General features: G+C 49.6%; 1 protein-coding gene across 1 annotated transcript in view; it reads left to right on the top strand.

The window, feature by feature from the left end:
* Nucleotides 1–12,551, top strand: part of CLCN1 (chloride voltage-gated channel 1) — a 40,201-nt gene extending 27,650 nt beyond the window's left edge. The window contains exons 17-23 of the mRNA XM_070461927.1: nucleotides 3,714–3,958; nucleotides 4,251–4,362; nucleotides 4,709–4,788; nucleotides 5,011–5,049; nucleotides 9,415–9,519; nucleotides 9,617–9,703; nucleotides 10,223–12,551. Of these exons, the coding sequence (XP_070318028.1) occupies nucleotides 3,714–3,958; nucleotides 4,251–4,362; nucleotides 4,709–4,788; nucleotides 5,011–5,049; nucleotides 9,415–9,519; nucleotides 9,617–9,703; nucleotides 10,223–10,597 (1,043 nt within the window). The 3' untranslated portion in view covers nucleotides 10,598–12,551. The remainder of the gene's footprint in view (nucleotides 1–3,713; nucleotides 3,959–4,250; nucleotides 4,363–4,708; nucleotides 4,789–5,010; nucleotides 5,050–9,414; nucleotides 9,520–9,616; nucleotides 9,704–10,222) is intronic.
* Nucleotides 12,552–13,111: the final 560 nt, after the last annotated feature.

Raw genomic sequence — 13,111 nt, 5'->3', positions numbered from 1 at the left:
AGAAAGCAGATTCCTGGGCTAGTGACCTGAACAAAGGCGCCGCAGAAGTGCAGGCAGTACTGGGGTGAGCGCTTGTCTGTAGGGGCCACCCAGCCTCTGCTCTTTAGGGAACATAATCAGTCATCTTCAAGGAAGGAAAAGCATAGCCATAACACAAGCGCAGGAAGACAGTTAAAAATCCAGTGAAAGAAATACAGTTGATTCTCATTATTCCTTGTAGTTATGTTCTAAAAACTTGCCATGAACACTGAATTAAGGATACTGTACTGAACCTTGTGGCTCAGCTGGCAAAGAATCCACCTGCAATGTGGGAGACCTGGGTTCGATCCCTGGGTTGGGAAGATCCCCTGGAGAAGGGAAAGGCTACCCACTCCAGTATCCTGGCCTGGAGAATTCCATGGACTGTATAGTCCATGGGGTCGCAAACAGTCGGACACAACTGAGTGACTTTCACTTTACTGAACCATTGCTCCCAAAGGAAATTCAAGATGAAGTTCCTTCAAGCCTCTGGTCACATTTTCTTCAAGTAGTCAAAGCAGCATACACTTATCTTAAATGTGTTTCTCCTTGCGTGCGTGCTAAGTTGCTTCGGTCGTGTCTGACTCTTTGTGACCTTGTGGACTGTAGCCCACCAGGCTCCTCTGTCCATGGGGATTCTCCAGGCAAGAATACTGGAGTGGGTTGCCATGCCCTCCTCCAGGGGATCTTCCCAACTCAGGGATCGAACCCATGTCTCTTATGTGTCCTGCATTGGCAGGCGAGTTCTTTACTACCAGTGCCACCTGGGAAGCCCTGTGTTTCTCCTTAAAGACAACTTATTTAATATCTGTTGTTAATCCATTAACTTGGAACTCACCATGACCAACAGCATGATAGCTCATGGCTAAATAAAGCTTATCTAACACATGTATTTTCTACATAAGGCACATCACAGCCTTCTTGCTTGGGGGCAACTGTAAACAACAAAATCACCATCATGAAACACAAAAATACAAAAATCATGACATTCCATGGATCACGAAAGGAACACCTGTTTATAATACGAAGCTAGAAAAAAAAAAGACAGCACATCACTCTGTTCAGACTCAACCGGGAACATGTGTGTGGGGCACTTCAGATCTTTTGCTGCTTTACATGTGCCTGTGAATAATGGGGAAAGACAGCATGTATTGATTTTGGGTTACAAACACACTTGAGCCAGTGGGTGAATTCACAAATAGGTAATGGAAGTGGTTTTGTCGATAAATTCTGTCTGGCTCTTGCAACCTCATGGGCTTGTAGCTCACCAGACTTCTCTGTCCCTGGGATTCTCCAGGCAAGAATACTGGAGTGGGTTGCCATTTCCTTCTCCAGGGGATCTTTCTGACCCAGGGATTGAACCTGGGTCTCCTGCATTGTAGGTGGATCCTTTACTGACTGAGCTATCAGAGAAGCCTGCACAAATAGGGAATCTGTGAATAATGAGGCTCATCTGTAAATCTTCCACCCCCTGAGGTGGCTCTCTTTGCCCCCTAGTTAAATGACAGGTGTTCTTTAATACCCAGTTTAAGGAGCAGATGAGACTTTTCCATGTGAAGGAGTAAACATGTTTGATAAGTAGTGATTTCACTTCCTTCACCATCCTTTCTGCCCACCTCTGACACTTAATCTTGCTTTGTATTACTTCTTATTGTGGTTTCTATATCCATGTCTTATCTTCCTCACTAGATTCGGTATCCTTTGAGGGTTGAGACTATTAACATCTGTCTCCCTCAGACTTCTTCCTTATAGGTATTTACCAGATATTAAATAAATATTTGTTTAATGTTTGAATTAGTGTGATGGAATCATAGGGCCGTTTGAAGCCATTTAAATTATTAGCTCTAATTTCAGATGATTAGAATATCCAAATTACCTTAGTTTTAATATTTTCCCAAATACCTTTCAGTGGCCTCTAAAGCAGTGGCTCCTCACTGGGACAGGGGATGGGTTGCAGGGTTTTAATAGTAATGACTAAGATTTAACAGGTAAAGAATCTGCCTGCCAATGCAGGAGACATAAGAGATGCAGGTTCTATCCCTGGGTCAGGAAGAACCCCTGGAGGAGGACGTGGCAACCCACTATTCTTGTCTGGAGAATTCCATGGACAGAAGAGCCTGGTGGGCTACAGTCCTTAGGATCGAACAGTCAGACAGGACTGAAGCGACTTAGCATAGCACACAGCACAAGACCTAACAGTAAGATTTATCTCAATTACACTGCCTTAAGCTTGGACTTCTTTCTATTTTTTTTTTAATCTTGGACTTCTAAGGTGATGCTAGTGGTAAAGAACCTGCCTGCCAATGCAGGAGATGTAAGAGACATGGGGGTCAATCCGAGAGATGTGGCTTTGATCCCTGGGTCAGGAAGATGCCCTGGAGGAGAGCATGGCAACCCACTCTAGTATTCTTGCCTCGGAAATCCCATGGACAGAGGATCTTGACAGGCTACAGTCCATAGTTGCAAAGAGTCTGAAGTGACTTAGCACGCATGCAATCTTATGGCCTTAGAATGCAATGAAAATGTTAATGATAGTAACAGAATGCTAATAAATATAAAGGGCTTCCTTGGTGGCTCAGAGGTTAAAGTGTCTGCCTGCAATGCAGGAGACCCGAGTTCGATCTCTGAGCCAGGAAGATCCCCTGGAGAAGGAAATGGCAACCCACTTCAGTATTCTTGCCTGGAGAATCCCATGGAGGGAGGACCCTGGTAGGCTACAGTCCATGGGGTCGCAAAGAGTCAGACACGACAGTGATTTCACTCACTCACTCACTCAATAAATATAAAAGAACTTTTCCTGAAAAAGGAGGCATTATGTCTATGCCTAGAAGGACCCAGAGTATTTTAGTGATTAAACATCAGATATCCTTGTAGCCTTTTTTCAAAGTATTGGGTTGGCCAAAAAGTTCATTTGGGTTTTTCCATAAGATGATACGGGCTTCCCTAGCGGCTCAGATGGTAAAGAATCCGCCTGCAATGCAGGAGGCCTGGGTTCAATCCCTAGATTGGGAAGATCTCCTGGAGGAGGGCCTGGCATCCCACTCCAATATTCTTGCCTGGAGACTCCCATGGACAGAGGAGCCTGACAGGCTACAGTCCCTGAGGTCATAAAGAGTCGGACATGACTGAGTGACTAAGCATAGCACACAGCACATAAGATGACCCAGAAAACCCAAACAAACTTTTTGCCCAGCCCAATATAGTCCCATATCAGTGTGAATGGTTTTTAATGTGTCTTTTTTTGGAGGCAGAGTTGATGAGCCTATTTTAATACCTAGTTCACCTGTTTGCAAACTCTCTATGTAAGGACTGCATCAAAATAAGTACAGATTAGCACCAGTTAATATACTCTCATGGAGAAGGAAATGGCAAACCACTCCATTATGCTTGCCTGGGAAATCCCATGGACAGAGGAGCCTGGTGGGCTATAGTCCGTGGGGTTCCAAAGAGTCGGACACGACTAAGCAACTGAATAACAACAGTGTACTCTCAATTGGGTCCCTAAGTGCTAAATGGGTGAAATAAAAGGAACTGAGTGAGGCTCAATCCTGAAAGACTTTGGAAATGAGTTTTTAGGAAGAGCGGGTAAGAGCTGAAAGAGTCAGGCGCTGGGCTGAGTCCCTGACTCCATCCTGCGGAGAGAGGGGCGAGGGGGTGATCGAGCTGTCCTCAGGCTCAGCCTGGGTCTCCCCCAGAGTCAATGATCCTGCTGGGCTCCGTGGAGCGGTCAGAACTTCAGTCCCTCCTGCAGCGTCACCTGTGTCCTGAGCGGAGGCTGCGGTTGGCCCAGGACATGGCGAGGAAGCTGTCCGAGCTGCCCTTCGACGGGAAGGTGCGGCCGGCTGGGGTGGGGCGCTCTGGTGTCTGGCCCCAGGGTCGACCCGAGTCCTTTGCCTTTGTGGATGAAGATGAAGATGAGGATCTCTCCGGGAAGCCCGAGGTAAGCGGGCTGGGAAGGGTCAGGGGAGCGGGACAGGTGGGTCAAAGGGAAAACAGGAAGAGAGAGGACTGATGCTGATCATTGACAAAGTCTAAGAGATCAGTGCCCCTGCATCCAGGGACTGAAGGAGATGAGGTTGCAAATTTTGGAGCCATGAGAATTCAGAGAGCTCTGAGGACTTCTGAACTGTACAGAACAATAGCATTAGATAGGTTTCCCAGGACACCAGCTGGTACAGGCAGGACGAGGTAGCCTCTTCTCTAGGACTGAGAATTTTTACTGTTCTCTACAGATGCCTTCTCTTCCTCCTCGTCACTCCCTTCCTACTGATCCACTGCCCTCCGAAGAGCCCAATGGGCCCCTGCCCAGCCACAAACAGCAGCTGGAAGCACTGGAGTCTACAGGTAAAGATTCTCCCATCATGCACCTCACCCTTGCCTCACACCTTGTGGGTTGTCTCTGCATGCTTCTCAACCTAAGGGCTGCTGTTATGAGGAGGGATGAGACCAAGGGATGGTGGTAGGGGATTTCTATTCTTTGAGTCCAATGTCACTGTCCCAAAGTGGGGGGGGGGGGGTGCGGCAAGGACTGGATTAGGAGGGTGGGAGAGGGGACGTCCTATAGAGGTGAGGCACCTAGAGATTCGGACCTGTTTTGACAAAATATCAGGACAGCTGGGGCCCCTAACCATTTCTGCCCAGGATGGATAGTGCTTTGTCTCCATTTCCATCCATTCACCACTCCTCTCAGGTCCAAGACCCTCCATCTTCCGGTCCCTGCTTCGCTGCTTGCTAGGCAGAGCTCGCCCCAAAAAGAAGAAAGTGACCCAGGTGAGAAAAGATGTGTTGGGAAAGGGAACTTGTCTTTGAGGAGTGAGAATCCCATGATCCTTAGGGTGGGAGGGAAGAGGTCCCACCAGGGAAGAGAAACTTCATCATATGGAAGGGATGATGGGATGGAAAGAGGCATCTGTGGCCTGGCCAGGGAGAGGCGGTTATGGTTCTATGAGGAAGAAAAGGGAAGGAACTTGGATCTATGTCTTTCTCCTCTAGGATTCAACGGATTTAGTGGATAACATGTCTCCTGAAGAGGTAAGTAAAGGAAACAGGAAGCTGGGGTGAATCATTTTTCTGTTTGGTTTTGTTTTGCTGGCTGTGCTGTGTGACATGCAGAAATCTTAGTTCCTTGACCAGGGATAGAACTCATGCCACCTGCATTGGAAGCATTGAGTCTTAACCACTGAACCACCAGGGAATTCCCTGTCTTGTTAAGTGAAGACATTGCTCTTTTTTTTTTCCAATCTTCTTCATTGTGTTGTTGTAAGAATAAGATGTGAAGCTAGGCAGAAGGGCACTCTGAGAGGTTGTTAGTGGGGTTGTTAGTGGTGCTGGGCACATTGCTTGGAGGTGGGGAAGCATGGCGTTGTCCTCATGGGGACCAGTGTCATTTCAGGAGAAGGACGTTCTGAGCTGCTGTGTGTAGATGGGCCAGTGGTGCTAGGATGAGCCTTAGAGCTTTGGGACGTTAGAGGCATTCTGGACCAGGCAGACGCTATGTGGGAAGGATGACATTTACCTGCAGGAAAATGGCACTGGGCAGCCAACTCATACAAATGGAGGTGGAAGAACGGCATCAAAACTAAAATGGGGAAATCAGTGCCTGGTGAGGTTACTATGCTAGGTTGATCTGGGCCCTGAGACAGGGGACAATGGGAAGATTCCAGGAAGCGAGACTGGGAAGAACCACAGACTGAGGCCAAATACCGACCGTGGTGCCTCCTTGGGACAAATGCCTATTTTTGCAGAGAGGGGGCTGTTGAGTCCATGAGAGAGAAAATCAAGCACTGGGTGGAGCAGGTTGTGCTGAGTGACCAGAACATGGCACAGGGAACAGATTGGGAACATATGGCTGAGCTGTGCAGATCAGAACTACCCTGGGGTGTGGAGAGATACCAATAAAATCCATTAGCAACCATTCCATTTAGTCAAGAGAAGGCAAGCTTGCTGCAAAGGCTGAACGGTAGAGCTTTAAAAGTACGTGGCTGAAATATCAGACTTTTTAGCCTTCACAACTATGTAAGCCGATTCCCTGATCCCTACTCACCCATCCACCCCGCCCCCCTCTCTGAAAGTTGACGTTGCCAATGGTTGAACATTTTGAATGTACTAAAAGCCACTTAATTGTACACTTAAAATGGTTCAAATGGTAATTTTCATGGGAAATTTATCTTGATATTAAAATATAAAATTAGATATGCAAAATGAGCAAACAACAAAAAGTATGTAGCTGATAAAATACCATAATGTATATTATCTTCAAAGAAACATCTACTGGATATCCAGAATATATGCATCCATGCGTGCTTATTTCCTCAGTTGTGTCTGACTCTCTGGAACTCTATGGACTGTAGCCCACCAGGCTCCTCTCTCCATTGGAGTTCCAAGGCAAGAATAATGGAGTGGGTTGCCATTTCTTCCTCCAGGGGATTTTCCTGACCCAGGGATCAACCTGAGTCTCCTGAATCTCCTGCATTCTTTACCACTATACCACCTGGAAAATCCCATCCAGAATATATATGTGCTAAAAATTAAAAGTACTCAAGATTGGAGGAGAGGGTGGTTAGTGACAGACAGGAGAGAAAGGCAGGTCTTCCTCTTCTCCCCTTGACACCCCTCAAGACACACAACATTTCTGGATAAATGACCTGAAAAATCAAATGGATAATCACAGATGAAAAAAATTGAACAATTCCTCTACCCATAAGCAGGAATCAGATGGGTCATAACTACAATGAAGGAGTGCTTTACTAGGCTGCTGAAACCAATAATACTTTTTTTTTTAATGCACCAAAGAAAGCCAGCTAGTTGATCAGTGAGGTTATTTAATAACCACAGGAAATAAAGTGCAACTAGCGATAAAAGGAAGATAGATGATACATTTTTAGCTGATATCTATCTCAGGGAAGACTTTAAGCAGCTCTCAGCTCCCATGGGACCCACCATGACTCTTTCGAAGGATAAGATACAATAGGAGTCAAACTTAAGGATATTTTGAGCAGCGTTTTCAGGCTGGATACAGATGACACCCTTGACAATATCAAGATGAGACCTTTGGGAATAGTCAAAGAATTCAATTCTAGGTCACCTGAAGTCTTTGCTATGACTTGTCTACTAATTCCGCCGCTCTGTTAGGAATACACACCCATTAGAGTCCTGGTTTGTAATTGATGCTGAGCTTTTTAAAGTCGTGGATCACATCAAACCTAGAGCAGATGAAAACTGGGGTTCCTGGGACATGATGGGCAGTCAAGGTCGGAAGCCCACCTCTGTGTAATCTTAAGCATTTAAGGACAAACACTTAGGCACTCTGTTCCTCTGTTTTTCCTTATCTGTAAAGTAGAGATAACCATAGGGCAGAGGATTCGAGGAGTGAAGCAATTGGCATAAGGCTTGGCACAGAGAAGTGCTTGGTGTGAGTGCACAGGAAATGGTTCTGCTACTGTTGTTCCCCGAGGACAGGGAAAATGGAACCAGGGAGGCCAGAAATGATCAGAGCACACTGCAGGAGGGCAGTAGCAACCAAACCAGCATCGGCAAGGGTCTCGCTCCCTGTCATTTAAGTAAACCTTGTCTGCAACGTACCTGCTAAGTGGTCATCCATCCTGGGCTGAGTGCTGCCCAACTTTGGGTGGACTTTTAGTTAGGGAAGGTGAAAGTTTGGAAGAGGTGTGATTGTAGTCAGGAAAAAGCAGAATGGGACAGATGGGGAGAGCGCAGCCCTGTAGACCAAACACTGGATGTGAGATGACCTTCAGTGGGGGATGACCTTCAGTGGGGATGACCTACTGGGCTATGACCTTCAGTGACGTCCTCTGAAGCTTGAGACGTGTAGATCTGAGCAAACTGAAAAACAAAGACAGTAGAACCTCATTCAGAGGTTGTTGTGCAGTCACTCAGTTGTGTCCAGCTCTTTGCGATCCCATGGACTGCAGCACACCAGGCCTTCCTGTCCTTCACCATCTCCCGGAGCTTGCTCAAATTCATGTCCATTGAGTCAGTGATGCCATCCAGCCATCTCGTTCTCTGTTATCTCCTTCCCTTCCTGGCTTCAATCTTTCCCAGCATCAAGGTCTTTTCCAGTGAGACAGCTCTTGACATCAGGTGGTCAATGTACTGGAGCTTCAGCTTCAGCATCAGTCTTTCCAGAGAATATTCGGGGTTGATTTCTTTTAGGATTGACTGGTTTGATCTCTTTTCTGTCCAAGGGACTCCTGAACGTTTTCTCTAGCACATTCAGAGGGGACTGAGAAGAGGTTACAGAAAATTTAAAATTCATTTATGAGAGCCACAGCGATACTGGATTATTTAGAGCCTTGGGGATTTGGGCATGCAAATCTAAAATCCAAAGCACAGTTGAACTTTTGCCTTATTGCTTTAGTCACAGACAAAGCAATACAATGTAGAACAAAACAACCAAACACACACACAAAAGCGGCTTGTTTGAGTCAACAAAGTGCCATGTGACCCAGAACAGCCCTTTAAATCCAATAAAGTTTCACCAAGATCTGCTTTGTAAAAGGTCAGCCTGCAGGTTTCTTCATGACGCACAATGATGGATGCCTCACAGCCCTCTGGAGGAGTTCCATCCAGAGCTAAGGCAAGTCTAAGATGGAGCAAGACCCACACTGGTTCTCCCAGAGTTTGCTCAGGCTCATGTCCATTGAGTCAGTGATGTCATCCAACCATCTCATCCTCTGTTGCCCTCTTCTCCTCCTGCCTGCTATCTTTCCCAACATCAGAATCTTTTCCAATGAGTTGGCTCTTTGCATCAGGTAGCCAAAACATTGGAGCTTCAGCATCAGTCCTTTCAGTGAATATTCAGGGTTGATTTCCTGTAAGACTGACTGGTTTGATCTCCTTGTAGTACAACAGACTCTAAAGAGTCTTCTCCAGCACCACAGTTCATGGTCCAGCTCTCACAGCCCTACGTGACTACTGGAAAAGCCATAGCTTTGACTAGATGGACTTTGTTGACAAAGGGATGTCTCTGATTTTTGATACGTTGTTTAGGTTTGTCATACCTTTTCTTGCAAGGGCTAAGTGTCTTTTACTTTCATGGCTGCAGTCACCATCCTCAGTGATTTTGGAGCCCAAGAAAATCACAGGAGTAATAGAAAACAAGATTGGAAAGATGGGTGGGGAATAGCAAGCGTTTGGGGCACCATGAAGAAGGGGGCATGTTTTGAGCACCTGAAGCTGAAGGTTGATTTGGGGCTGGAGGAGGGAGGAGAATTTATTGGGGAAAAGGGAGGTGGGCCAGCGACCTGGAGGAGCTGTGATTGGTAGTTTCACAGCCTATTTCAGGTTTCCCGGCCAGGAATTGGAGGGCAGTTTGAGATCAAGAATCTGGGGTTTAAGGGGGCTCCGATATTGGGTGATGGCCCTCCTTTCTGGCAGATTGAGGCCTGGGAGCAGGAGCAGCTGGGCCTGCCTGTCTGTTTTGACTCTTGCTGTATCGACCAGTCCCCCTTCCAGCTGGTGGAGCAGACGACTCTGCACAAGGCAAGTCTTTGCCCACCACCCACCCAGCAGGGCTTCCGGGAGGACCGGAAGGGGCGGTGCCACTATGCTGACCTTACCCACCGCTCTGTGCTCGCAGACCCACACCCTCTTCTCCCTCCTGGGCCTCCACCTTGCTTATGTGACCAGCATGGGGAAGCTGAGGGGCGTGCTGGCCCTGGAGGAGGTAAGAGTGACGTATTCCCCCGTTGGAGCGGCAGTGGGAGGAAGGGGTGAGGTGGGGAGGGGATGGTTCTAACATCCGGGAGGTGCTCCGGGTTTCCCACCTGTTTCTCACGCAGAGACTGGAGGGGGTCGGGGGTGGCAGCCCCCTGATCTTATCAGGATGGCATGGGCTTGGAATGGGGACACAGGGCCTGAATCATGGTCTCATGGGGTTGCTGCGGTGGAGGGGCGTGGAAAGAGCCGGCAAATGGCACGTGGCTGAAGGGGGCCTGAGGGTTGGGGGCCGGGCAAAAGAGATCCTGGGTCAGGGCTCTTGAGATTTCACCGCTCTGCAGGTGAGGCTCTCAGTCCATCATGCCCCGATTTTCCTTTTTCTGTCTTCTCCCTTTGATTCATCCCTGCCACGCCATATCTTTCCCATTCCTTTTCCTTTGATTGTCCATTTCTCCGCTGTTCCTGCCTTCTCGTCTTCTTTCCTTCCCCGTGTCCTACCCTCTCTCCCCTTCCCTGTGCTCCCCAGCTGCAGAAGGCCATTGAGGGACACACCAAGTCTGGGGTGCAGCTCCGCCCCCCTCTTGCCAGCTTCCGGAGTACAACTTCCACTCGGAAGAACACCGGGGTCCCGCTTCCTCCTGCAGAGGGCTGGAGTCTGCCTGACGACGGAGCTGGGGCCACTGGGGCAGGGGACGTGACCCCTGCTTCCCCAGAGACCCCCGTGCCACCCCCCTTCCCGGAGCACCCCCTCTCCCAGACTCCGGCCAAGGCAGAGAGCGAGCTGGAAGAGCTGGAGCTGGTGGAGGGGCCAGGGCCCGAGGAGGAGGAGCTGGCTGACATCCTGCAGGGCCCCAGTCTGCGCTCCACCGATGAGGAGGATGGGGATGAACTGATCCTTTGACTGCCTCTTGCACCTCCTCTCACGGAGGCTGTCCAGGGACTCAGGAGAGAGGGCGTACCATGTGGGAGAGGGTGCTTCCTGAAGCTGGTGGGGATCACATCAATACACGGCCTCTCCTGGGAGTTTTAAAAAATGTGATCCTTGGAGGAGGAGCTGGAATTTGGGCAGGGGGTAGCTTTGGTCAGTCATTTGGGCCATGCCCTCCCATCCCCAGATAGGTGGTGGATCTGTGTGAAGGTCCCCTGATATTCCATGGGCTTCCTGAGTTTGCCCGTGTGTGGATGGGGAATACCTGCCTCTCCCATGCATCCCCCACAACCTGCCCTCCCCCTGCCCCCAGGGTTCTTATCCCAGTGCCTTCCCGGCCTTGCCCATCCTCCCATCAGTTCCCCTGGGGGTAGGTTAATGGAGACCCAGGATGACTGTGGTCCTGCCAGAGCCATGTTGGAGGAGGAGACGGGACCGCCTCATGGCCTCATGGACTGATGGCCCTTGAATGTATTGGCAAACTGTCCACAGCGCCTTCTCTCAGAGCCCTCCACTTGCCCACAGCCACTCCCTGAAATTTGCCTCCAGACTCCATTCTGACTCCTACTAGAAAGTGAAGTCACTCAGTTGTGTCCAACTCTTTGTGACCCCATGGACTGTAGCCTACCAGGGTCCTCCATCCATGGAATTTTCCAGGCAAGAGTACTGGAGTGGGTTGCCATTTCCTTCTCCAGGGGATCTTCCCGACCTGGGGATCGAACCTGGGTCTCCCACATTGCAGGCAGACACTTTACCATCTGAGCTCCCAGGGTCTGGCCTCAACTCCTCGGGCGGGAAAAGGCCATTTCTACATCCCCCTCCATCCTCCATTTAGGCAGTGAGACACAGATACAGAGCCTATTCAGGGGAAGAGCCTAGAAGACAGACGGTCACGGGAAGGCTCTGTGTGGAAGGGGTGGTAACTTGTGGCTCAACAGTCACGCGGCCCTAATGGATTTATTTTACTCCCTCTGGCATCTCGCATTACAGCTTCCTCACCCTCCGGTTTCCAGGTCACTCCCTTTCCCACTGTCGTCTTTGGGCACTGTCCTGCCCAAGGGTCAGCCCTGTCCTTGAGCTGATCTAGCCGGGGCTTCTCCTGCCCAGAACTGAGGCTCAGGGCAGCTGGGCCACTGGTTTACCCCCACGCTTCTTCGGGGCTGGTCCTTTTTATTCCTCTTCTAGAGGTTCAGTGTTGAAATGGCCCAGCTCTCCCACACTTGGGAAGTCAGAGACCCTTATCCGCCCCAAGCCAGCGACAGGGAGCTGCCATTACCCTGCCTTCTCTGCAAGTGGTCCCAGGTGCTCTTGATCCCACCCCCAAGGCTTTCATCCCTCCCTTCTTTTCAGTTCAGTTCAGTCGCTCAGTCGTGTCCGACTCTTTGCGACCCCGTGGATTGCAGCATGCCAGGCTTCCCTGTCCATCACCAACTCCCGGAGCCTACTTTGATGCCTCCTTTAAATCTTTGTGCCCATCCCAGGCATCCTCCTCCGTCCTGCCTCATGCCCAGCCTCCACCGCCCCCCAAATAAGACACTCATAGCCGAAGGTGCCACCACAGTGTTTAGTGCCATTGAACACAGCCTGGAACCATCTCCCAACAGTACACCCCTTCTGCCTCCCCAGGGCCAAGAGAGAGAGGCTGCAGCCTGGGGAGGGGGCCTAGCAGTGGGCCCTGGAGCCCCTGCTCCTGTGTATATAATCTATAATATTTATATATATATTTATATATAATTCTCTCTGTAATATATGTCATAGAATCTCTCTTGGGCCTGGGGTGGAAATGTCACATTAAGAAAACATGCGAAGACTGGCTGTAAAAATGGATATTTCCCAGACCTGGAAGAGGGAGTATGGGATGTACAGGTGGGGGGCGAGGAGAGGTAATAACTCATTCACCAAGATTCCCTCCTTGAGAGGAAGGTGTGGGGGTGGGGGGAGGTTGGGTGGGGGGCGATGGGGGGAGGGGAGGAATGGAAGGTTGCGATTTTCCTTTAATAAAGTGAATTGAAAATGAAAGTGCACCCCCCACCAGAAGAAAATAATTTAGCAAGAGCAGTTTCATTCACAATGATATAAAAACAGCCCCGTTCTGGGGGCTGTCCTAAAACGTGCTGCACAGCCTTTAACCCCAAAGAAAAAGCAACCCTCCCCCACCCCCAGCAGCCTCTTCCGGCACATGCCCCTCCCCTCCCCCTAAAATAGGCTACAAGCAAACCCCATGCACCCTGGCCCCCAGCACCAGAGAGGCGGTCCCTCCCTTGGAAGAGTCCTAAGAGGGTCCCAGGCCAGCTCCTCGAGTCTTCTCCCTCTTCAGAGCGGAGGGGGAGCTGCCTGCAAAGTGCAGAGCCCGCCCCACCCGACCTCTGGTCTGCAGCGATGCCAGCGCCCAGGAGAGACTGAACCCCACCCTCACGCTCACATCTGAACTCTGCTGAGTTCTTTAGAGTTTTAGCCATCTTTTAGCAGGACTGGCAGGGACGCTGG

This window comes from Odocoileus virginianus, chromosome 1 (assembly GCF_023699985.2).
Source record: "Odocoileus virginianus isolate 20LAN1187 ecotype Illinois chromosome 1, Ovbor_1.2, whole genome shotgun sequence".
Lineage (NCBI taxonomy): Eukaryota > Metazoa > Chordata > Mammalia > Artiodactyla > Cervidae > Odocoileus > Odocoileus virginianus.
The sequence above is the reverse complement of the archived record's forward strand: the minus strand, read 5'-3'. Positions and strand labels throughout refer to the sequence as shown.